Source organism: Carassius carassius, chromosome 28 (assembly GCF_963082965.1).
Source record: "Carassius carassius chromosome 28, fCarCar2.1, whole genome shotgun sequence".
In the NCBI taxonomy this organism is placed as follows: Eukaryota; Metazoa; Chordata; class Actinopteri; order Cypriniformes; family Cyprinidae; genus Carassius; species Carassius carassius.
Genome location: NC_081782.1, coordinates 4,448,355 through 4,474,059, shown reverse-complemented (window position 1 = coordinate 4,474,059; position 25,705 = coordinate 4,448,355). Strand labels below are relative to the sequence as shown.

Sequence of the window (25,705 nt, the reverse complement as noted above, 5' to 3'; positions counted from 1 at the left end):
TGTTTCAGATTGAAAGTCTGAGTCTGGTTACACAATAAAACCTATAACAGGTATTTCAAAAGTAGTTAAAACTAATGATAAACCCCTTATGAAAAAGTTTCATTTTTAATGTGCCCTTCATTTAAAACGAAGAAATCAATGCCTTAGACATAAAATTTCCTCAAACCAAACTTAAAAATAGCAATCCTATTATCTCATTCTATTATGATTTCATCAAAGCTTTGTATCAAAGTTTACAGGATATAATGGTCTAGTAAATACCTGTAAGAACTTAAAATAAATTTTCCCAGAGAGTTACCGAAAACATCGTAAATGTATCCTCAGGTGGAGATAAGTTGGATCAAGGCCAGGCAACAGCACAGTGCTGATAAAGCCATATAATACACTCTATTTTTCATTTCCTAAAAGACATTATGAACCTGCGCCTCGGAACGGCACAATATCACTCACGTTCTGTAGGAAATAAACAGAGGCCGATATGAAGCAGCAGCTCTGCTCGCAGCTGAAGCGTTTGGGAGAAAGCAGAGAGGGGTCTGGAGAGCTCGCTCGAGTCTCATGACTCATAAAGCTGCACCCCTCTAGATTAACTCCAAGAACGGATCAGAAGAGATGAGGGCTGATGGGGAAGGTTTCGAGTTCTGTTCATCAGTACAGCATCCAGCCTTCAAGGCTACTAAACAAACCCCTGAGCTGCTCATTAAACAGATACCGACACAATGCACATCAATATTTCATAGCATGTGTACAGATGCTTAGCATTACTCACACATACACGCTCAGACTCTTCGGGATTGATGCTGTATAGAATTAAAAGAGCTGGGAATGTTTATGAATATAAGAGCACTGATTAATCCAACATGTTTGTACGCTTTAAAACAGCTGTGTACTGGTACAGAATTATAAAAGCAGCTCTGAGATGCTGTCGCGGGAGGGAAATGCAGTGCACATCTCACAAAAATGAAACGGTAGCACTTACAATCTGTTTAGTAAACACCTGAAACTTGAGCTAGAGACCATTTAAACAACTTAATCAGCACCTATACCTAAATCAAGCTTCAAACATCCGCATCTTTGAATTCAATCTTATTAATATTGTATATGCTTTCTGCACTTTGTTTCAAAAGTTAAATGAAGTTCATGTATTTTTGATACCTATATCACATATGAAACAACTTAAATAAATGAGACTGGGTGATTGAGTCAACTCTTTACTATTTTTGTGACTAGCTTTAGCATGTCAATGGTATTTGAGCTTGAATTGCTCCAGTTGCCTTAGCGTTATAGGTTTTTTTAATACTTTTGAATATTGCTTACTCATATGATCACTAAGTCTGCATTTATTTGATCAAAAATATAAGAAAAACAGGAAAAAAAATTTGCAATTGAAAATAACTAAAATTATATTTGAATTTATTTTTAAATGTAATTTATTCCTGTGATTAAATGCTGAACTTGCAGCATCATTACTCCATTCCTCAGCATTACATGATCCTTCATAAATCATTCTAATATGCAGATTTGGCGATAAACAATCTCATTTTCAATGGTGAAAAAAATACAAATCTTTTTTAACATTGTAAGTTGCAAACTAAAAGTATACAACTGTCTTTAAAAAAAAAAAAAATAATAAATTACTGACACCTAACTTCTGAATGGTAGAGTGTGTCTTTTTTCAAATATTAGTATATTTTGTTCCTCATTAATATGAAAATAGTAACAGGTTCTGTGAAATAAGTGTGTAATTTCCATGTTACTAACATGACCGAATGAAACAGCATACATTTAAAGGCATTAAAGATAAAATTAAATGTGAAAAATTTGCACATCAAAAGTAAATATTATAATTTTGGTGTACTGTATGTGTTTTCTGGTAGAGGCCGGTCAAGGGAATAATTACAGTTTTAGAGCAACATGAGTCATCTTAAATAGTTCACACAAAGATGAAAACTGTCACCATATATTCATTCTCATGTTGTTCCAAACCTGTATGACTTGCTTTCTCCCGTTGAACATAAAAGGCATTTTGAATAGTGTGGTAAACCAAACAGCTGTTGATACTCATTGACTTTAATGGGGGGAACAACAGCTACCGTCAACCAACATTCATCAAAATATCTTTACGTTCAACAAAAGAAAGAAACTCATAAAGGTTTGGAACAACTGGAGGGTGAGTAAATGATTTTTATTTTTGGGTGAATTATTCCTTTAATTATATGAAATTTATCAAAATATGGCATTATGTTGTTCACACAATTATACTAGATCACTAAAACTCATCTATATTCAGCCAAAAACAACAAGAAAGAGAGTAGCAGCTAAGACACGATGTGAAATCTAACAGCTAATGTGTTGAAGTGAGAGAAGCTTCAGCATCACACACAGAAACCCTCCCGTAAATGTAAGAAGACACTCTCACTGATTGCCTCGGTGGACCGAGACTCTCCTGGCATGGTAAACAAAAATCTACTGATGAAAACAATGCAGCCGCGCATCTATTCCAGCCTCACCTCTCCTTTTCTCCTCCTTCACTCGCTATCTTTTCTCATGCAAAAGCGTTCGGCCACTCCAGGGAAGAGGAGAGATGCGGACAATTATTTCCTGGCCCGGACGTGGCGGAGCTGTGAGTGACAAATGAAAGGATTGAAATAGCTTCTCTTTTAAAAAGGAAGAGAGCTGCCAAATCAGAGATCATCTTTAATATCTCACCCAGGAGAGGAGGAGAAAGACGGATAGAAATGGAAACTGGCATCTTTCAATTCTTTGAAAAGCAGCGCTAAATGTCGCACTTAAGAAAGAAGCTGAGCTGGAATAACACTACATATTCATGAATCCCCTCACAGAGGGATCAGTGTGCTTCACCCATCAGCTAATGGGAAAATATTCAAACCGATCACATGACCAGACGGTTTGAGTGGGTGGTGGACTTCTTGCTAAGTCAATAAAACCAATAATTAAGAAAGTTGGAACACCACAAAACGCTTTAAATGGACAAACAATTTCATTCAAACGATCCTAAGATAATAGCTTTCTAAAAGCACAGATTAGATGAGCAATTTCAGTATATTTAGGCTTCCACAAACACAATGGGTTTTCAAACCCATGGGATTCTCATTGTACATTTTTCTTGCCACTCTCACCATAGTGAATGTTGGATGTTGGACTCAAAAAAAGAAAATAAAAAATGCTGCAAAAAGCAGTCCTTGTGACGTGAATGCTGTATTCGAAGTCTTCTGAAGACAACTAATAAAAAAGACCCCAATTTAATCCATTATTCACTGAAAATCATAAAGAAAGCAATGTCTGAATGTTTGTTTCAATGAATCAATTGATCCAGTTCACAAAATCTAAATGATGTGATCACATATGTACTGATCCAGTTCTCAAGTTCAGGTTTGTAGCTGCATCCAAAATGGAATGCTCTTGAGTAAATACTTCTTTTTGAACAACTTCTCAACTGTTAAAAAAAAGTATGTTCTATATCAGTGGTGTCAAACCCCCGCCCTGCAGAGTTTAGCTTCAACCCTAGTTAAACACTGATCTAGCTAAATATGTCTTTCAGGCTTATTGGAAAACTACATGATACGTGTGTTGGAGCAGGGTTGGAACTAAACTCTGCAGGGCTGAGGGCTGGGGCCCTGGGACCCATGTTCTATTGGAATATAATGGACATACTACATCAGCCATGTTCTTATTGTGTGATCATGTGATCTACCAGCATCAGTTGTGTTACTTTGCCTCCTGGCAGTAAAGTGTCCATCAGATGTAAACTTCAGAATCTCGCAGGAAGTAGCAGGTCATTTCAGGTGCTTTTAGCTTAGTGTTTTATGAATAATGTAAATTCAGACATACTCCTCTTTTTACATACAATTTTTTTGCCAGTTAAATAGTAGGGAAGTATGTGATTTGTAATGCATCCCCTGATTTAATAATCTGGTCACAGTGTGAACTGAGTAGTGGTCGACCGATATGTGTTTTTTGACAGCCGATGCCGATATCTTGGAAAGCAGGGGGGCCGATAGATGATATAATTTTTTTTAAATATTATTATTATTAACATTTAAGAAATTTTAAATAATTTGACTATGGATTAAAAATTAATTATGTAACATAATTATACTTTAGATGACAGTATTTTTCACAAATAAATATTTTATAAAATTATAATATAAAAAGGTAAACACTGTAACCAACAGGGCACTCAGTATTCTTGGACGTTTTTGTGCATTGGGAGTCATATTTTTTAAATAAAGCCAGGGTAACCCTCATTTTACATACAGCACACAGTGAAAATTACATGAATAAATTATATAAATGTGTATTTGTTTAATACTAGTGGCAAATGAGAAAATATTATATTGTTTGCCTTTCTATTACTAATAGGTCTTATATCAAATAAATCATTATAATACTTTCTGTATACATTAATTCCTTTGTTTAAACCGTTCTATCTGTTTATTAGACAGACTTCTATCCATATTAGACAGAACTGTTAATGACAACAACGAACAAGAGCGAAAGTGTGAGCACTGTGTGTGGTCAGCCGCTGCCACTCTCAGTGCCTTCAAAATAAAAGTCCTGCTTTGAAAACATCGGCCAAGCAGGAAAACTTATCGGCCGATGCCGATATTTGAAAAATGCCAAATATCGACTGATATAGACCACTAAAACTGAGTCAAATGATTCATTGAAAAGATCCAACTCAAAGAATTAATCGTTAACAGCGAACTGGATGGGATCATCAGCAACCAATAACATTTCAGAGTTCCTCACACATTTATTTTTTAAATACTTGATTCATGCAGGCTACATAAATTCTTTTTTGTTGCATAATTTAAAAGACTTGGAATATAATGCACAAGCCATATGGACCACTTTTATGATGCTTTTTTGTCATTGTGGATCTTGACAGCCAAAGTCCTTATTCACTTCTATTATATTAAAAAGAATGACAAGAATACTCTTTAAACAAACCAAAAAAAAAAAAAACAACTAATGACTATGCTTGTCCACCAGCCTAATGGAAACATGGAAATTCATGCAGGTCTATGCATCAGGGTAATACAAATTTCCTCATTTCATTTCCATGCTCTCTTTCATATTCCATAAATTCTTTTAGATGCACAGAAGGATGAATGCATGCTGGGAAACAGCGAGTGGTACTAAGGATGTGGGTCTCTTCAGAAAATCGCAAATTACAGCAATCTCAGAACACACACACAAACTAAATGAGAAGCAATGATAGCAACAGAACACATACATCTCTCACAAAACAAATAGGGAGAAATGTTCTCAAACATGATATTTGGATGAGACCAAATGGTTTGTAAAGACAGGGAATCTCATTTTCCACCCTGGCACGTAGCCTCATGGATTTTCTATCACAGCCCTGTGGAGAGTCCTGTCTAACCTGTCCGTCCTTTGTTTGCACCGGGTGAGGTTTGATGGAAGACAAAGACACAGACAAAAAAGTTAATGAAAACCAGCTTTCATGGCTTTTAAAGGAATAATTCAGTAATGACTGTTATTTGTAAGTTATTTTTCATGACTTCAGTGCACAAGTCCACTTTTATGGTACTTCTGCATCCCTTTTGAAGCTTGACTGTTTATGAGGGTGAGTAAATGTTGACAGAAGGGTAATATTTTTGGTTAATCGTTCCTTTAAATATATTACTTTTTGAAAGCTCTGACAACAATGACAGATAAATCATGGCAGACACAGAGTCTGGTGCTTTCAAATCTACAACACGTGCTGTATTTTCAGATATTATCAACAGACATATGGAGCTGACCCACGCTGACTGGCTTTTGCCGAAGCCGAGAAGTTAAACAAGGAAGATTTTGTCACTTTGCTTTGATATTTCAAGTACAATCGCAAACCGTACACTTGTGGCGAACAAGCTTCAGGATTTAACATCCACATCAATGCTGTAGACATAACAAATGCTATGAGGAATAAGTCATGATTGCTCGGCAGAGAGCCTGCTGGGAGCTGACAGAGATGGTGAGAGTCCGCAGGGTGTACGTCGATGGAGAGATGGAAAAGAGAAAAATTGTGTGATGGCTGAATATCAGCTTCCATAGCGAGATGAGTGAGTGGCTGCTGCTTTTGGCTGATATGTGTCATATAACATCCAAAAATGATTTTCATCAAACGATTGACAGGCCAAACTGCAAAGGAGTGGAAATAAGCAAGGACGGGTAAAGCAGTCCAATAACCAATTATTTCAAAAGACATGCATTTGCACAAAAAAAAAAAATAAATAAATTGATTTTCAAAAAGACTGAATGAATGAACCTTTAACATACAAAAAAAAAAACATAAAAGTTTTGGACAGAAGTCTCTTATGCTCATCAAGACTGCATTTAATTGGTCAAAAATACAGTAAAAGCTGAGTAATATTGTAAAATATTGTATATTTTAATATATTTTAAAATGTAGTTTATTCTTTTGATGTCGAAGCTGAATTTTCAGCAGCCATTTCTTATTATTATCCATGTTGAATACAGAAGTGCTGCTTAATATTTTTGTGGATACCTTTTTTTTTTTTGATGATGATTCTTTGATGAATAGAAAGTCCAAATGAACAGCATTTATTTGAAACAGAAATCTTTTGTAACAATGCAAAAGTCTTTCCTGTCACTTTTGATCAATTTATTGCATCCTTTCTGAATACTTCTACTTCTAAGGAGTACTACAGCATGTAAATATCCACACAAGGCTAACAGACGAACAAGCAGCAAAACTCCCATTTTGATTTCATGTATAAACATTAACCAACAAACTGAATTCTGTTGGATATTGTCATTTATATGTGTACATTCCCAGTTGGTGTCATTTGTATGCATGAGAAAATTATCTAATATTATCACTGTTCTATCGAATCTGTACAAAGATGTTTTCCGCTTCAGATTTCCTCAACCGATTACAAAAAGAATTGAATTCCAGGAGAGAATGCATACGAGGCATCTTTCTTGATTATGTAGAAAATTATTAGGGTTTCCCAAGATAACTCCAGTGTGTGGGCTGTAAATGTTTGTTCTGTCAGCACTTTAGAAATGTAACAGAGGCTCATATTCCTTCATCTTTTCATCCTTTGCTCAATTACAGGAAAGCCTGTGAACTCACTGGCTCTCACTGAGAGATTAGAGCGCACGAGTCGGGCACTATTAGGTTGCTTTTCTGCTCCTGATTTGCATGTTCATGTTGTAAAGCTGTGTTGGGTTGATCTTAAGGTTCATTCCATCAAGACAGGTGGGTACTTCAAAGCCCTTTGGTTTTTATTTGTCGCTTTATCGTGTCATGTCCGGTTAGGACAAAGTGTACACTTGCAAAACACAAACTTTCTAAATAAACCTGCCGACCTGTAAATGCCTTCTATATCAGATGTTTTCCTCAATAAATTAGAGAGGCGTTTGCCTTGTATTTCAGTGCTAAATGACTTTCGTAGAACTTTCTATTTGTTCCCTTTATATCAACCACGGTCCACTCCAGTGTGTTTCAATAATGGCCCTGTCTCTGACTAGAAAGAAATGAAAATATGGCACTGAAATCAATGTTTTTCAAACAAACACAATTACAAGGCAATTTGTAAAGTGCTGTGCAAAGTAATGTTCAATTGCTCTTCTTCAGAGGTGAGCGCCTTGTGAGAAGCGATCCCTCAGCGCTGTGATTTGTACCCGTCTCATTGGTAAAAAGCTTTCCTGCACCCTGTGCCAAGAGCGGACATTACCGGTTAAATTGCACATCATTTAGGTGAATGGTGTATTTGAACAAGTGGAGATGATGGCTTGGATGAAATCGGACAAACTCGGCTTCTTCTTTGAGGTGATTGGTTTATACAACCCTCAGGGGAAAATGGTTTGCTTGGATAAAAACAGGAACTGGAATAGAACATTGACAAACATCATTTCAAGGGGCTAAAAATGGTTATTGTGGCAGAATGAGCTCAAATTAAGACAACATTAGAAAACATTACAGATGGGTGCAAAACAAAATGCTTCTAATGCATTGAGCCATGGTGCATGGTGCACAGGTTCAAATCTGGTCTCTGTCACACCCATATCCAGTAATACTAAAATAATAATAAAAAAACCTATCATTCTCAATAACAGCTGTATAATAAAAGGGGTGAAAGTTCAAAAATACATTAAAATAACAAAATGAAGTCACTATTCACTATTGTCACTATTAAAACTAATGTTCAACACTAGTTTGGGATCTACATGTTTTGAAGTCTCTTTTGTTCATCAAAGCTGCATTTATTTGATCACAAATATAAGCAAAAATACTGTGAAATATATATATATATATTAGTGCTGAGCAACAATTGATCATGATAAATCGCATCCACAATAAAAGTTTTTGTTTATATGATATATGTGTGTGTACTGCGTTTATTTATCATTCATATGTAAAGACACATACAAACAGTATATAGTTTTTATTTTATTTTATTTACATGTATATATTTATATTGATATGATTTATATTATATATATTTAGTACTGTATATATAACAATATTTTTTTAAATATACATGCATGTGTATGTATACATAATAAATATGCACAGTACACAAAAACTTTGATTTTGCATGTGATTAATCACAATTAATCGTTACCCAGCACTAATATATATATATATATATGATGGCAAATCTGAATTTTCCACAGTCATTACTCCAGTTTTCAATGTCAAATGATACTTCTAATATGCTAACTTGCTGCTTAAGAAACATTGGTTATTACTAATAATTGGTTATTATTAAAAAAGTTTGTGCTGCTTAATATTTTTGTAAAACGTTGATACAGTTTTGTAAAACAGAGATTCCTTGATGAATAAAAAGTTAAAAAGAGCAGCATTTATTTGAAATAGAAATATTTTGCAATCACTTTTAATCTCTTCAATGCATCTTTGAGGAACAAAAAACATAATTTTCTTAAAAAATAATATACAGTAACAGTTGCATTTTACCTCAAGAACAAGGAAAAGGACCATTCAGTCTTGGGTAAAATGCCCACAGGGGAGCTATAGTGATATAGTGTAAATATAGAGACTATAATGATATGGCAATAAATAGTGATAAATAGGAAAGCACTGCAGTGATATTGTTGCTGTTTAGTGATTTAGTGGTGTTCAGTGAGTACAGGCCGGTCATCAGCAGTGCGAATGTATTCTGCTTCAGGCTGTGTTCTGGCCGGCACCTGTTATAAAGTGCTGCGGTCGTCTCGCACAATTGGCCCTGTAATTTCAAAAAAGGTCACAGAGGCTGTGGCATAATTCAATATTCTTATAGCGCTGTATTAACTACATATTTAATCACTGAGGGTAGGACAGTGACGGAGCGTCCTGGTGTGGCAAGGCAACAGAACATATGCAGACCAAAGTGCTGCTGTCAGCAGCACACGAAAGATGAGCGCACGGCTCCTTCAAGTGCCTGCCCCCATGATGCACAGCTACCAAATCTGCTGCGTTATACATTTGGTCAGATATCTAGCAATGACCCGTAGTCCACCTGTTTTTTTTTTTTTTGTTTGTTTTTTTTTCTTTTCTCATTTTCTCATATAGAGGTGTAAATATAAATATAACAGATTACAAGCCTATATAAGGGATAATGTACAGATAGACAGTCATTATCCCCAAATAAATCTGACAAGGATGATCACGATGCGAAGCAGAGGGGTTTTTAATCACCATAAAGGAGGTAATTTGGCAATAATGAATGACTGACTCTACTTACCTGTAGTTACTTACTGAAAAAGTATATAAATGGAAATGAAACCTTGATTTGAGCTATAATATATATATATATATATATATATATATATATATATATATATATATATATATATATATATATATATATATGTATATTTACTAAGAAGAAAGAGTCCAAAGAGAGGTAAGAGAAAGTGAATTACTACAGCTGTGTATAGCAAAGCTACTGTATATAGGAAATTGTGTATTTCAGTCAAATTAGCATCATTATATGAAATATTTGACCGCAACATGCAGTTACTGACCAAGCAGAATCAAGTTTACCAGAGAACTATGCAATAAATACAGGAACAGAGGCAGTTTTGTGTAACATAACTTTTTGCCACTTTTATAGTATAAGGTTAGAAGTCAGAAAATGGTGCAAAGAAGAGACAAGAACAGGATTAAGAAATAACATGAGCTGGACTCAAACTTGTGTTGCTTGTTTTAGGCCTGTGGCCCAACATGGATATTGGCTAACCAAAAAGGCAAGGTCTTTTACAGCCAATAGTCCCACATGAGTACTAGTAAAGGTATACTGTTGGAAAGTGAATCAATGGAACAAGTCGAATCAGAAAATAACTTATTTGCAATACATTTATTCAGACTGTTAAGTGAACCATTTCAACTAATTTGTTGAAAAGAACAGACCAAATAGTTCCAAATATATCCATTCTAACTGATCTGTTGAGATTAACAGAACAAAATCATCCACTTATTCATATAACATTTGCAACTGTAAAATTTTCCATAGTGAACACAGCGAAAAGATCTGGGGAAAAGCATCGGAGTGACACTATTCATTTGCTTTCAAATTATTGTGAACTGAACATTAATATTCCTAAATATTCTTGAAGTCGGCTAAATTGGTTACAACGCATCTGTTTCTGAAATGTGATGAATTCATGAATGACAAAACATATAAGAAAAAAAAACTTTTATCCATCTGGACTTTATTGGTTCGTTAGAGAGAAAAAAAACTGTTGAATGAACCACAGGCCAAATATAAATTTGCTCAAAACAAGATCTAGATAGCAATTATTGGTTGGTAAGAGGAAGAGAAAATCACTATATTTTGATTAAAGATTATTTTTTCCCCTTTAGAGTACTGTGCAGCAATGAATCATTTGAAATAGACCAGGCATGTGTATTGAAAAAAGTAAATAGAGTCTATTTTGATTTCATATTGACTTTAAGGTCAATAATATCAGAGGAACTGAGATCATAGATGTACACAGTCATCACACAACACGACACGAGATTGTCAGGTGGTTAGAGAATGCAACCCATCATGCTCAGCTGCACACTGTTCATTGTGCGGCTGCAGCATCTGTTTACAGCTCAGCGGCGCTTCCTGCACAGCGCATCAGGTGGAGTGAAGTGGACTTCGGGCAGGATGCACCTGACTCAGCCCTGTTCATTAACGCTGCTATATCGGGCTCCAGCTATCAATGCAAGCTCGCAGCGAGCAAAAGGCATCCCTGCACGCCTGCTCACGACTGAAATTACAGCCGCCTCCAACGGCACACCAGAAAAGAACATTTAACCCAGAGAGACACGCACCAACAGACCGAGCTGACAAGTAAATTGTTTCTGAAGCAGCAGAAAAAGGAATACGGGGAAAGGAGGGGGAACGAATGGAGATGAGAAGGAGGGAAGGTAAACAAGTGAGGAGAAGGAATCATAACGGACAGGAGTGTGAAGCAATAAAGAGGAAAATGGGTGAATAACAGGATGATTTGGGGATGTATCATCCTGGCTGATGTGAATTAGGGAGAGAAAGGCTAGAAATGGAGAAAGTGAGGGCCAAAGAGAGCTCATCACAGAAGTCGGTCATGATGAATTGCAGGAATAAACTACGCTTTACAGGGAACGTACAATATGCTGCTAGCGATGAAAAAACTGATGACACACTCGCTCAGGTGTCCTTAGGTAAAAGTGTACAAGATTAAAAAAGCTTCAGAGGAATAGTTCACCCACACAGTAAACATTTAGCTTTGTCTTCGTTTATTAACTCTTGTGTAATTTCAAACTCACATGACTTTTTCTTTTGTGAATCATGCAATGTGATTTTTTGTGTATTTTTTTTTAATACAGTACCATTCAAATGTTATTCAGCAAAGATGCATTAAATAGATCAGAAGTGACATTAAAAAAATAAGAATTCTACAAAGAATTTATAATTTAAATAAATGCTGTTCTTCTGAACTTTTTATTCATCAAAGAACCTTGGGGGGTGGGGGTATCCCGGTTTCCAAAAAAATATTAAGCATCACAACTGTTCAACATAGGTAATAATTAGAAGTGATTATTGAGCAGAAAATCAGCATGTTAGGGTGATTTCTGAAGAACTGTGATACACAGAAGACTGGAGTAATGATGCTGGAAATTCAGCTTTGCATCACAGGAATGAATTACATGTTAAAATATATTACAGTAGAAAACAGTTATTTTAAATTGTTATAATATGTCATAATATTTACTGTATTTTGATTAAAAAAAAATGCTTATGATGCAAAAACAAAAACTCAAATGCACAATAGAATTGGTTTATTTGACTATAATCTGGTATAATTCGGTCACATGGACTATTTTATGGCAACGTTATTGTGCGTTTTCGTCATTTTGGAGATTTATAGAACCAGTCTACATTTACTTTCATTACATGGACAAGAACAGCCAGAACCAGGACAAAAATGAACTTTCCTCTAAATCAAGAAAGTGATATGAGTTTGGTACAACATGAGGCTTGGTAAATTATTTGGAGGTGAACTGTCCCTTTTAAAAGCTCAGTGGTTCCAATATGACTGATAACATTTAATGCACCACCTTAAATTCTCAAAACCATGATAAATGAACACAGTCAGAAGACAGCAGTCACTCGTGACTGATGTCTGCCGTTTATCTTGAAATCCTCCTTTGTTTAACATTATTCATCATTCACCTGAAGTAGTGATCCGGTTGATCTGACAATCCCTTCAATGGTGTCCATCACACAAACAGACAGATCATCAAATGACTAGAAAAACACACCAGAGCCACATGGAAAGGCACGTAAGCCTGCACTGCAGTATATAAAAGTTGAGTTCCTTCTGTGCAAGTGTTCCCGTAAAAATAAATGGGTTTTTCAAAGTTTAGGTGCAGTTCGTAGGTTTATGTGTCTGTCACATAGCTTGGAAATAAACTGGGAATCCACAACAGAATCTAGGAATAAAACACAGGGTTCATGCACGCTTACCTGGAACCAAAGGACCCTCCGACAGCTCAGACTGGACAAACTGTAGCAAAGTGAAAATGATGAGGACTGTGGCGCCTGACCATGTGACCTGCATCATTCTTAGAGAGATGGCATCCCTGGATGTCTCAGAGATTAATCTGGAAAGATAAAGAGAAAAACAAAGCATTTATTTTGGAGGAAATTTCTACTTACATTTTTGGACTTGATGAAAGTGAAAAGAGAAAAGTGATGTGACATACAGCCAAGTATGGTGAGCCATACTCAGAATTCGTGCTCTGCATTTAACCCATCCAAAGTGAACACACACACACACACTGTAAACACACCCTGAGCAGTGGGCAGCCATTTATGCTGCGGCACCCGGGGAGCAATTGGGGGTTCGATGCCTTGCTCAAGGGCTCTTAAGTCATGGTATTGCCGGCCCGAGACTCGAACCCACAACCTTAGGAGTCAAACTCTCTAACCACTATGCCACGATTTCCCCACCAAATGATCAATGATTCAGTAAATCATCGACAGTTTGACATAAAATGTCTAGCTGCAAGATTATTATAGTCAACTAGAAGCATAGGCATTTTTACAAAAAAATATCTGTTGCTTATTTTACTCATATTATTTCTCATTTCTATTTAGTTTAACTTGTACTAAACTAAGTACTAAAATAAAACTAATAAATTAAAGTATAAAAAAAAACATATTAAAACAACCCAAACAACATTACTAAAACTTTAAACTAAAATTAAAGTTAAAAAAACAAAATAATTAAATCTATTGCAAAATCTGAAAAATAAAAAAATAAATTATATATATATATATATATATATATATATATATATATATATATATATATATATATATATATATATATATATATATATATATATATATATATATATATATATCATACAAAACTGGTCAATTGGCTTAAAAATATCCCTCAAAATCTTTTTGCTTAATACCAGTGCACTGAATCTAAGCACAAAATCTTCAGTCCGTTGTCAATACACAATCAGATGTAAAGAGGTGAATTTTGTGATAAAATAAAAATAAAAGTAAAAAGATTAAAATCCATTTTCTCATGTACCAGACTTATTTGGATCAATGCTCAAGGCTGATATGAAATCTCATGCTCGGTAGGAATATTGCCTGTTGGTTCAAAATGAATCTGTTGGTAACTCTGATCAACCATCTGCAAAATACAAGCGCAGATTGTGCACTAGCCCAGCCTGATCTGAAATCCAAAATCAAAGCATTAGCATCACATTCTTAGGATGCAATAATATTTTTCAGAGATGATATGAACATGCATGACAAAACACAACTGATCCAGAAATATAAAATGGCTTTTAGGGGTCAATTTTTGCAAAGTATGTCTCATGCAATTTATCTTGCTCGACCCAAATTGCTTGTTGATTCATTGCAAACAAAACAAAACAAAACAAAAGCAGCAAAGGTACATACTCAAAATTCACTTTATAAACACCTCTACTTTTCAAAGACACTTCATAATTCTCTTTAGCTGTAATGGCTTGTTTGTGGTAGACACTGAAAGCTTGTTGACAGAAAGGCTTTATTCTCCTCTTATCGTAGGACACACAGTAAACATTCTCCCTGTCTCCATTTGGACTGTTTCCTGGCCATGGAGCTGAAACGGTGGAAGAGAGCTCTATCTGATTGAAGCAACCGGCCGCCTCATTGTGACACTCGTACCTTATCGTCCTTTATTTCCCCCAGTGTTCTGGCAGCCTGATAGAATTATTGTGCCTAGCAACTGCATAATTTGCATGCCATGATGAGAACCATTTACCATGAACCAGACGATCGAGTAAGAATTGCATTTATTTTCAGCTCTTGCGTTATTTTCCCTCGTTCCCTCATTCATAAAACACTCAGGTCCGCTTCCTCCAAGTATTCTGTGGTGGACACAGGAGGGTCGGATTTAATTCTTCCAGATAATTGTGTCAGATAGGCAGCCAAAAGCGTCTTTCACAAGCGATCAGATAAACACCCAATTACCAGCGGTGAGATGCCACTGTCGGCGGGGCAGAGGGGGTGCACCGCACCAAGATGGCCTCCTCACCTGACACTCTACGCCAATGAGTTTAGACAGAGGAGACAGCTAAGAGTAATTATTCAGTTCTGTTGATTAATGAATACAACCATTGAAGATAATGGAAGATTTATGTGTAGGACCTCCTCTTTCCAAATTATATGCACATGAATTGGGTCAATCAGCAACAAACAGACCTGAGCCTACAAACAAATCGGTTTCTCCAGTTTATCTTTGCAAACACATCTTATTTATGAGCAAGAAATGTATGTGCATGTATGCAAATCTGAAGCATTTCAGAGAAAGATGGTGTGTCAAATTCCATCTTAAAAAAAAAATATGTAGAGACAATACAACAAATAATAAAATAATAATAAAAATAATGAATATAATGAAATGATAATAATATTTGTAATTATTTCATTTAAATGTAATTATAAAACTTAAATTATAAGTTTAAGTTATTATATAATTATAATATTAAATCATAAATAGAACATATAAAAGGATACATAAAAATATGAAAAGTCCTTGAAAGTTCATTTAAAATTATTAAGAAATAAATGTAATGAGACAATTTATTAATTAATATTTATTTACTAACAGTGGTGAAAAAATATGCAATCTCATGAACCCATGGCTTAATCTGTGCCGGAACAAGCCGGATCCGGCACCTCCGAAAAACCGATCCAGCACCTGAATTTGGCGGATCCCTCTCCTCTGCATTTCAGTACGGCAGAGTATGGCAATTGCCATACCCTAGCCCAGTCAGGAGTGCCGTGAAAAACTATCCAAACTTCATATCTCTATTATAATTTGTTAGTTTTTTTTGTTTTGTTTTGTTTTTTTTTTTTAAATCAAATTACAAATATTAAACCAATGATAATTATTAAAAAGAGCTTGTCAGTAAAACTTCATAATGCCACTGGATCCTCAAGCTCTCAGCGAAACCTTGTAACTTCACACCGTCTCCACTCAGATTGACGCGCCGTGCACAGCCTGGAGGAAACACATCTCAGCTTTCGCGAAGTGTAAATAAATAGCTGATATTTGAATAGCACAGTATTTTCTTTACTCAAACACCATGTCTGTAAAGGCTATTTTTGAGTGTTTGAAGACCGGAGAAGTAGGTTATTTGCTATTTAGCCAATATACTTTGTGCATTTTTAATATCCTTTGCATAAGCGTTTAATCATTTATATCATGAAATTTTGGCCAAGTGGATTTAATAACAAGAAAAATTAAGCACCCATATAGCACCGATGAATGTTATAAACCTGTAAAAGTTGATGAAAGCGTATAATGCGCTGCACTTGCCTCAGATGCGGCCAAAAAACAGATCTCCTCATTCACCGGCAAAAACCTTGTTAACTCCATTTGAGCTTGTTTTTCATATAGCCTAATATTAAGTGTAAGTGTCTGATACAACACCAACACTGACGACGCAGTTTTGTTTATTTATTGACTTTTCTCCCCGTTTTTTCTTCCCCCTGCATTTCAGTATGAAATTGTTTTATCAACACCCACAACAGACATCATATTGTATGTATTTGGATGCTTAAGCTAACGGACTACAAAAAATAACGTTATAAAGTGTATAAAGCTGCCTCGCGAATAGCCTATTATATAAGTAAACTTATATAATACTCACGAGGCAGCTTTATACGCACAAACTTTACAAAATACAGGCACATAATACAGCCTCTGGAGCTCGCAAGTACCAAATGGGTTAAAAGGTGTGCAAATTATACATTTTTGTGACAATGCAACAATGACCCAATTAGTCAAGTGACAGCTCTGTCAGCTGTCCCGAAATGCGAGTGAGTCTTTTATTGCAGTATGCAGCAGGTCACTGTAGTGCAGACAAGATGATGTTAAGCACGCTATGAGAGAGTTTATGGATTCGAAGGCTGGTTTCGAATGACTGATTTAATCTTATAGTTTGTGTGGATTTATTTTATCATTCTATTGAAATGATAAAACCTTCGTAATCTTCGGGAAGAAGGAGGCGGGAACCGGCGGACAATCAAATAATACTTTAATCATCAAAATAAAGACAAAACAGCGCATCAGCCCCTCACGGACGACTGACGCGCACAAATAAAAATCAAAACACAAAATAAAGTCCAGGCCTGGTCCTCTCTCGTCCTTCACTGTCGTAGCTCCTGTTTTATATCCTTCCATCCCCTCCGTGGGACTCAAGACCAGTGGGTCGAACAGGTGTCGTTCATCTCCAATCACTCCACCGGCCTCGCTCTGTTCCCACGTCTCTCGGCCCCGCCCCACTCGTCACATCTATGCTACATGTTATATTAAATGCAGGAATTCCCTCATTATGAACATGAAAGCTGCAAGAATTATTAAACCATGCGATATAGTCCACACAGTCCCCCACCGAAATGTTGGACCTGATTAAATATAACTCTATTATACAGAGATTTGTAAAATAAAATCCCACAACTTTTTCTACAATTTTCAGGCCTGGAAACTGCAGTTTTAAAATCGCATGGCATTTCCAGGTTATTCATGACCTTACAGACCCTAAAAGCAACTGATGCATGCTATTAATCACTTAAACTGGTCTTCCAATGTGATTACGTGAATGCTCCGTTACCTATCCCTTCTGTAATCATGTGCCAGATCCTTTACCTCACTTTGTTCCGGGACCTCGCAATTTACAAATTAAGCACTGCATGAACCTTTAATTTAACCAAAAAGTATTCAAAATTTCTGTCTCATCATGGCGACAACCCTGTCTCAACATTATATCGGTCATCTTGCTGGTTAAATGTTGTAATTGCCCATTAAAAATATCCTTATCTGTCAATCACTAGTCCACAACCAGGCCCAAACCTCACCAACTCAGCACTGTACTTAAATAAAAAGACCACAGAAATGTACAACAAGAAAGAGATGAAGACATTTCAGTTTTGAAAAATGCACAACAAGTGCTTTCTGCAGGAAAATGTGGGTCTTTTGGTGTTCCCGTCTCTTTTCTTCTTCTGCTTCTGGAGTTTCTTTGTTGCGGTGGGCGATGTGAACAAAGTCAACACCCATCCCGACCCTTCATGTACTGTTTTGAGGTTTGGCAGACACCCACTAAACTGTCATTTCCTTTACACACTGCTTTCATTTCGAACATGATATGACACCATTTCCACATGAATAGGTCTCCTCACATCTCACGAGGGTGTCTGGCGTGTTAAAGGTGGAGGCATATAGCAGGTAAATTATTGCAGGAAAGTGTTCAGAGGGCTCTGAGAAATCAAATGCACTTCAAATTATCTCTGACAACACCCACTGTTCCCTTCAGCTTAATCTCTCGCCTTTCATCTTCCTATTTCTGCCTTTGGTGCTCCCTGTAACTTCAGCCCAGGGAGCCAGATGCTACGAGAGCTGGGGAGGGGAAGGAAAAAGACAACAAAGACAGATACGGAATAGACATGGCAGGAGACTGGTCCTGTGATGCAGATGATGGTCTGGGATTGTTAAAAATCGAAATCATCCTCCATTTACGTTATGGTCCAAATGGTAACAAAACAGAGATGCACAATATCATGATCTTTATCGATGCCCAGTGCTGGTTTTTCCCCATGGACCACTGTTCTTATTGGGAAGGTAGCTGGAGGTTCAATTAGCCGAACCCAGACCTTTTTGAGGGAATAATGCAATGCTCCAACAGCCGACAGCCTTGCAATGCAATGCAAGCCATAAAGAGTGGAGCATTCTATAGTGGCATGCTTACGTATTCATTCCTTGTTCATGCTTTAGAGCTACATTGTGCACTATCTAGACGCCACAGATGTCATCCCCCGGGACTATAGCCAGGACAGTGAGTAAACAGATATTCGCCTATTGTTCATGATTTCCAGGCATTTCAGCAAAACATCCAGCTCTGCATTTCCACTGGCCGTTCCTCCTCCCTGTTCATTAATTTGAAAGCAGGCTGTTTGAATTGGGCACCATTTAATCACATATAGGAGCCATGGCCTAGAGGCAAACACAAATACTTCAACATAACCAGGGCTGGACACTTTAATTGAGAACGCCTTTAATATTACTGAATTCGAATTGAGCTATTCAGATAAAGACGTGGAGGTAGTTTAAAGGCAAGGTCCTGTCTTTTCTGCACCACTAGCATTACCAAACAGAATTGAACAAAAAGAATTGATGGTTGGGTCAGCCAAACAGACAGAAATAAACAAAACCACAGCAAGGGTTAAGTAAATGTTGCGGTGTCAAACTGGTCAAGATGCTCAAACAAATAAAAATATGAACTTATAAAATCTTTAAAATGGACTTAATATATTGATATGAATATGAAATATGAAAAGACACACAAAAGATACTTATAAACATATATACAGTATAAATAATTACATTATGAACATAAAAAATAGACCTCTTGGAAAGTCAAGATATTGCTGGGTCTGGCCAATTCAATTTCAAGTCACATTCATAAATTTAATTAAATTCTTAATTTTGCCCAAACCTGAAACAAGCAACAGGGGTCAAAATTGTATTTTTTATTGTTTTCGCATCCACTCTCAAATATTCTATAACTTATTGTTTTTATGTATTTAATCAGTAGAATCTGTAACATCCTTTAACAAAAAATGCTCTAACTAAAGTGGTACGATGTAAAACTCTTAAACATGTTGCTGGCATTCAATTTCCATGCACACTCTCCAACAAGCCCTCTGAATAAATATCAAACTGTTCGAACAAACACAATTTCATGCTCAGACATTCAGCCTTTCGATTATTGTAATCCGTTATCAGCATGTGAGGCCGGTGAAGCCCGTGCTGCAGCGTGCGGCTCGTGGGGCATGGAGATGAGTTTGGAGGAGGGGGGAGAAGCTTCTGTGTCTCAGCTGCTGCTGAATCATGAGCCACAACTAGTCTTCTGGCAAAATTGCCCCTCAAAAGCTGTTGAATAGACGAATTCGGATAGCAGGCATACTACAAACACACCGTCGGTATCCATTGTGTGAACGCAGTCAAGTGAGCAACAATGGAAAAGGAAAGAATGAGGCTTTGCGTCAGACGTGAGGACAATCTCCTTAAGTGACTGCTCAGCTGTTTTGAAGAGTCAATGTCATGTTTGTTATGGATGGCGCTGTTCGGCTTCCTCCATGCAGCTCCACCCTCGTAAAGATGACGGACAGGGTTTAAATTTCCTGTGTTTACAGTTCATTAATATTTCTGCCACTTCATTACAATAAAAGGATTAACCTGCGGCTTCGCTTTGCAGGAACGCCACACTGCCTCTTCCTCTCCGTGTATATTAGCTCCTGTCGGCCAGCAGGAGAGCACACACTAATCATGATGTGCTTGCACATGCTATGCGAGCACACACACACACACACTCATTCTCATTCTCAAGCACCCATTTCTCACGCTCTGGCAGGACTGTGCAGAGAAAGATGGAAGAAGGGCAATGCACTATGAATCTTGAGTGCAACCTAACACGGTGACAGGCCTTGCTTACAAAACCAAGGTCGGAGACGTCAACCTGGCTGGGAGAGTTTTAACTAGAATTCAAACTATGGAAACAACATAGTGTTTTTGCTAAGGCAAGCACCTACTTTACTGTTCATACTTTGAAAAAAAACACTATATATATAGTACTACACTTTGGCATGTAGCCTAACTTGTTCTAAAAAAGTGTGCAATTACTTTTCTGAGTGATAAGGATTACAATTTTCACTTAGCAGCAGATTTAAAATAAAATATCAAAATAAAAAATTGTAAGAAGCAAGTGCGTAATATTTACTTTCAATTATTGGTGTTATTCTGGTACCTGGTGCTAATTTTCTTTATTAGCTGGCAATCCCTATTTAACTGGAAGCCTAACATTCTAGTTTTCACTGACTTTGCAAGATGGTGAGCCGTTTTAAAGTGACTGAAACCCTCTGACAGCAAGTTGTCCAGATGAAGACTAATAGCAGCCATAGCAAGAGAAGTTGGTTGTTCCAAATCCGTGATTTCTTATTGCATCTATACAATGTACACTCATGTACACACAACTTATTCACGTCCCCCAAAAAGGCTGGTTGTCCACGGAAGACAAATGCATGAGAGGACAGGATAATGCGGAGACTCTTAATGGGAAATCGGTTCAGCACTGCAGCTGGGATTGCTTGCCATTACAGAGCTGAACAGTGAAATCATCTGTCTCTGCATATACACGTGTCACATATATGTGTTATTATTTTATATTCGTTATATATTTATTTATTTATTTACATATTTAATCTTTGATTTATGTACCTTGTATTTTAATATCAGTGCATACTAAATTTATTTTATGGGGAGTAGTTAAAGATCAAATGCAAACATAAGACAGAATGGCTCCAATATTGATTCAACAGCTTTTAAATGACAAGCATGTACACCAACCATTGCACCACAGCTCCAACAACACATTATTTAACTCTACCACTCCATAATCTTCAGAGATGGAAATATGAGTCGCATGCTGTCAACATCCCTGCATGTGTTTACTGAAACCGATTATGAACCAGATAAACCACCTAACTCTTCATATATATTTATAGCACAACGTCATTTATTCAAAAAATTAGCTAAGCCTGGTTAACAAGATACGCTGGGTATCCCTGGTGGAAATAATGTTTAAGATGTGATGGTGTCTGTGCATGCAAGCCTCTTATTAGAACTGCAGGCTTAGCCAAAATTACGATTAATTTTCTGCAAAAGCAATAGAGCGTTCCTGGTCGCCGAGGAGGCAGACAGGCCTGGTCACCGAAGGGACCAACCGTAGTTATCCGTCATTTGGTCTGCAGGATCGTGGAGAAATTAAAAGCTGATTATATCCTGCAGGGAGAAGATGAAGACCGTGGGCCCTCCCTGGTCTGAAATAAGAAGGAGGGGGAAACATGACAGAGTTAAGAGACGTCCTCCATCAAGACAGACGCTACTGGACAATTAATTTGACTAAAAGCTCCAGGAACAACATTTCATGCTATTTCGAACTTTAAAGCCTTCAAAACATTTATAAATAAATTTAGATTTATGGCTGTAAGTCAGAGAGGCGTATTTGAGATCCACAAAAGGGTATACATGAGAAGCATTTCAAAGCACAAGCCAAACATAAAACTATGAAAAATTGTTTCTGCCACAGAATAAAATAATGAATAATTAATTTCTGCAACTTTTAAGTGAATTTTTCCTTGCTATAATTTTTCTCGAGTTCAGATCTTGCAATTAATGTTTTTTCTTTGTGAGGAAAAAAAGGAAAAATAGACTTTCGAGAAAAAGCAAGAATTGAAAAAAAAAAAAAACTATAAACTTACATTTCCCCAAAAAAACTCAGAATTTTCAGATGCTTTTTCACAATTATGAGATAGAAACTTGCAATTCAGAAAAAAAAACTATGAATTGCAAGATAAAAGTTGCAATTGTCTTTTTAATGTTTTATTCTTTGGCAGAAACACAAACCAGAATTGCGAGATAAACTCAGAATTCTCAGAAAAAGCGAGATCTGTTTAAGTTGTTTAAGTTTTTGTAAACTTAAAACTGTGAGACATAAGCTCAGAATTGTGAGACAAAAAGTCAGAATTCTGACTTTATATAATGCCATTTTGACTTTTTTTGGAATTGTTGAAGTTTACATCTCGCATTTCTGCCTTTTTTTTCTCAGAATTGCAAGAAAAAAATGAGCATGGTGAAATATAAACATAAAAATTAAATCTGAATTGCAATATATGAACTTACAAAAATAAACAGAAACAGGCTTCCATACAAAACAACCAATAATTTGTCGCTATCGTTGATATAATGAGTTATAGACAGACGAATTGTGGGAAAGACGACCTTCGAAAGCTGCATTTACTACAGCACACATGCTTATCTTGATGTAGGACACGTGTGTGATCCTTCAACTGAAAGGAGGTTTTCCACATTATTGCTCAATTCAAAGGTGCCTGCACCGCTCAGGCAGAAAGCGGGTCTTATTTGGAAGATGCCTGGGCTCTATTTGCCCATTCTGATTGGATCAGCAGGAGAAAGAACAAAGAATTCCGGCTTTCTATTGTGCCTCTTTGTATCCCAGATGTCAGAAGTCCAGCATGCAAACAATAAAGCTTCTGCTACACTGACTATGGCAGTCATTATCCTGAGCAAGGATCGCTGGTTTTGCCCCACTGCAATCATAACTCTAATTAAGAGCGATGCTTTGTAAGCACGGAGGTTGCACAATGTTAATTACCAGAGTACTGCGCTGCGAACACATCTCTAAATGCCAGTTGTCATTGTTCTGCGCTGGTACTTGTCACCGTCCCGCCAAAACAACGTCGGGACGTCTTCTGAACGCTGGTGCTCACCGGAGGATGACATGTTCTGATTTAGAACAACTGACTGTCACTAAAAATATACAGTTAATTTGCATCCATGGCAAAGTGGACTTGTTAACTCTAGCTGCCATAGTTGAAACAAAGTTCACTGAGGTGCAAGAAACACCAGGAACCATCCAGAAAATATTTTGAAAATTGTTTTCAGTCTGTAAGTTCTAGCAATTCTTGTTTCTAAGAGATTTGGTTCTGGAAGATTACTCATAGGACCTCAGAGGAACAGAAAAAAAACTAAGAAACTACGAAAAGATTTGTGTGTTTGCCATTATTAAGTGAATCAATAGTAAGTGAATTATCATAAGATGTAAAATGACAGTAAAGACATTTATTTCAAAAATATTATTTTTAACTTTCAATTTATCAATTAATTCAACCCTCAACATCAACAGTGATATTGAAACTGGATTTCAATGCTGATAATAAGAAACATTTTGCAAGCAGCAAATCAGAATATTAGAATGATTTCTGAAGGATCATGTTACACTGAAAACTGGATTTTACATTTATGCATTTAGCAGACACATTTATCCAAAGCAACTTACAGTGCATTCAGGCTATGATGCTGAAAATTCAGAATTGCATCACAAGAAAAAAAATAAAAATAAATTAAAAAAAAAAAAAAATATATATATATATATATATATATATATATATAAAACAAATGAAGGCAGAAAGGGAATATTACACCCAAAATAAAAATAAATACAAATAATTTACTCACCTTCACAACCTGTATAGCCTAACTTTTCTTCCATTTCACTCTAAAGGAGCAGAATGTTCAAGCTGCTTTTTTCCATTAAAGTGAAAGAGGATGATTACAGACTAGCTCTAAAACAACAAAAAAAGACCATAAATGTACCATAAAAGTAGAACTTGCGCTATATTACAAGTATTCTGACTTCATATGATAGCTTTATGAAGACTTGAAGACCTAAAATAATGTGTTTTATTTATAAATCATGGTGTTTTTAAGCAAAACATTAAACATTATGCAAAATATCTCCTTTTGTGTTTCACTGAAGACTGGAAGTCTAGTTTGGAAAGACATGAGGGTGAATAAATGAATTTTCACTTTTGGCCGAACTATCCCTTCAGCAGCCTTCACTGTCAGACAATGTTAACACTCTGAATGCCATCATATTCCTATGCATGTAAAGTCACTGGTTGACAGTCAATTTTGCTTGATTGCCGGAGCTGAACCCCGCTCTCTGACGGCAAAACCATTTCGAAATCCTGAGGGAAATGTCACAGCGAACATCTCAGCCCTGACAATTAAACATATCGTTCATACACCATAATTACCACAGATAGACTGATTTGCTAAGCCCCTCAAATGAATTCGCCAGATTATTCACAAATAAATGACATCGCACTATCGGTATCAGTAAGCAGTATCACACGAGCTTAATTAAAGCTAATGCATTTTAATAACACAAGATATTTAGATTACACCTCCCATAAGCCTCAGCTAATTAGAAAGCTGATGTACAATTGACAAACACACAATTATTAAAGAATTAAAGAACAGAACAGCTTTGGTTAGATATATTTTGCTTTTTGGCTTCAAAAGATGTGATATCCATGTTTAAAAAAACAATTCAGATGGTTTGCAAACAACATCTCACCAGTCCTTTCCCAAATGAAATGCTCTCTATCAGATCAAGTGTTGCGTCCTCATTAAAAGCACCTGAGAAAGGAAGAGGGTACTTGCCATTCTAGTCTCCCACATAATTGTTCCTAACAAGCAATAATACAAAGGAAAACAACAGACTGATTTGCATATCTGCGTTTATAAACAAAGCCCGCAGTCACACCTGAACTCTCGCTATTTCGCTCCAAGGGCAAAATTAACTTTCCGCCGGTGTTCGCTGATGGTATATTATCATAAATTGGCTTATTAGTTGCAGGTTATTGAGCCAAGATAGTGTGTAACTCGCTGCATTTGTGTGGGAAATGAATCACATCTTAATGCGCTTTCGAGATCCGAAGATTAATCAGAGGAGACCGCCCGTGGATGTGACTGCTTTTTTTGAGAGGGCCACGATGAGCTGAAGTCAAACGGAATGCTGCAAAGTCAAGAGAGGGCAATAAAAATGCAGATTTCAAGTCATTCTCTATTGTATATTTAAATTGTTTGTAAGAGATCCTGGTCTTTCATGTGGCTGTGTGATTTTTAGAAATGAATTTCAAAGCGCTGTTGATAATAATAAGACTTATATGAAGTTGGACTGCAAGCTTTGGGTCATGGAGCAGGTCTAAGAAAACCACATTAGTATGGAAGAAGAGAT

At 36.5% G+C, this 25,705-nt stretch overlaps 1 protein-coding gene across 6 annotated transcripts in view; it reads right to left on the bottom strand.

The window, feature by feature from the left end:
* Nucleotides 1-25,705, bottom strand: part of LOC132107755 (roundabout homolog 1-like) — a 281,293-nt gene that overhangs the window by 238,652 nt on the left and 16,936 nt on the right. For all 6 annotated transcript variants that reach the window (XM_059513931.1, XM_059513930.1, XM_059513934.1 and 3 more), the window contains one exon: nucleotides 12,996-13,132. In XM_059513931.1, coding sequence (XP_059369914.1) covers nucleotides 12,996-13,092 — 97 coding nt within the window. In that variant the 5' untranslated portion in view covers nucleotides 13,093-13,132. The remainder of the gene's footprint in view (nucleotides 1-12,995; nucleotides 13,133-25,705) is intronic.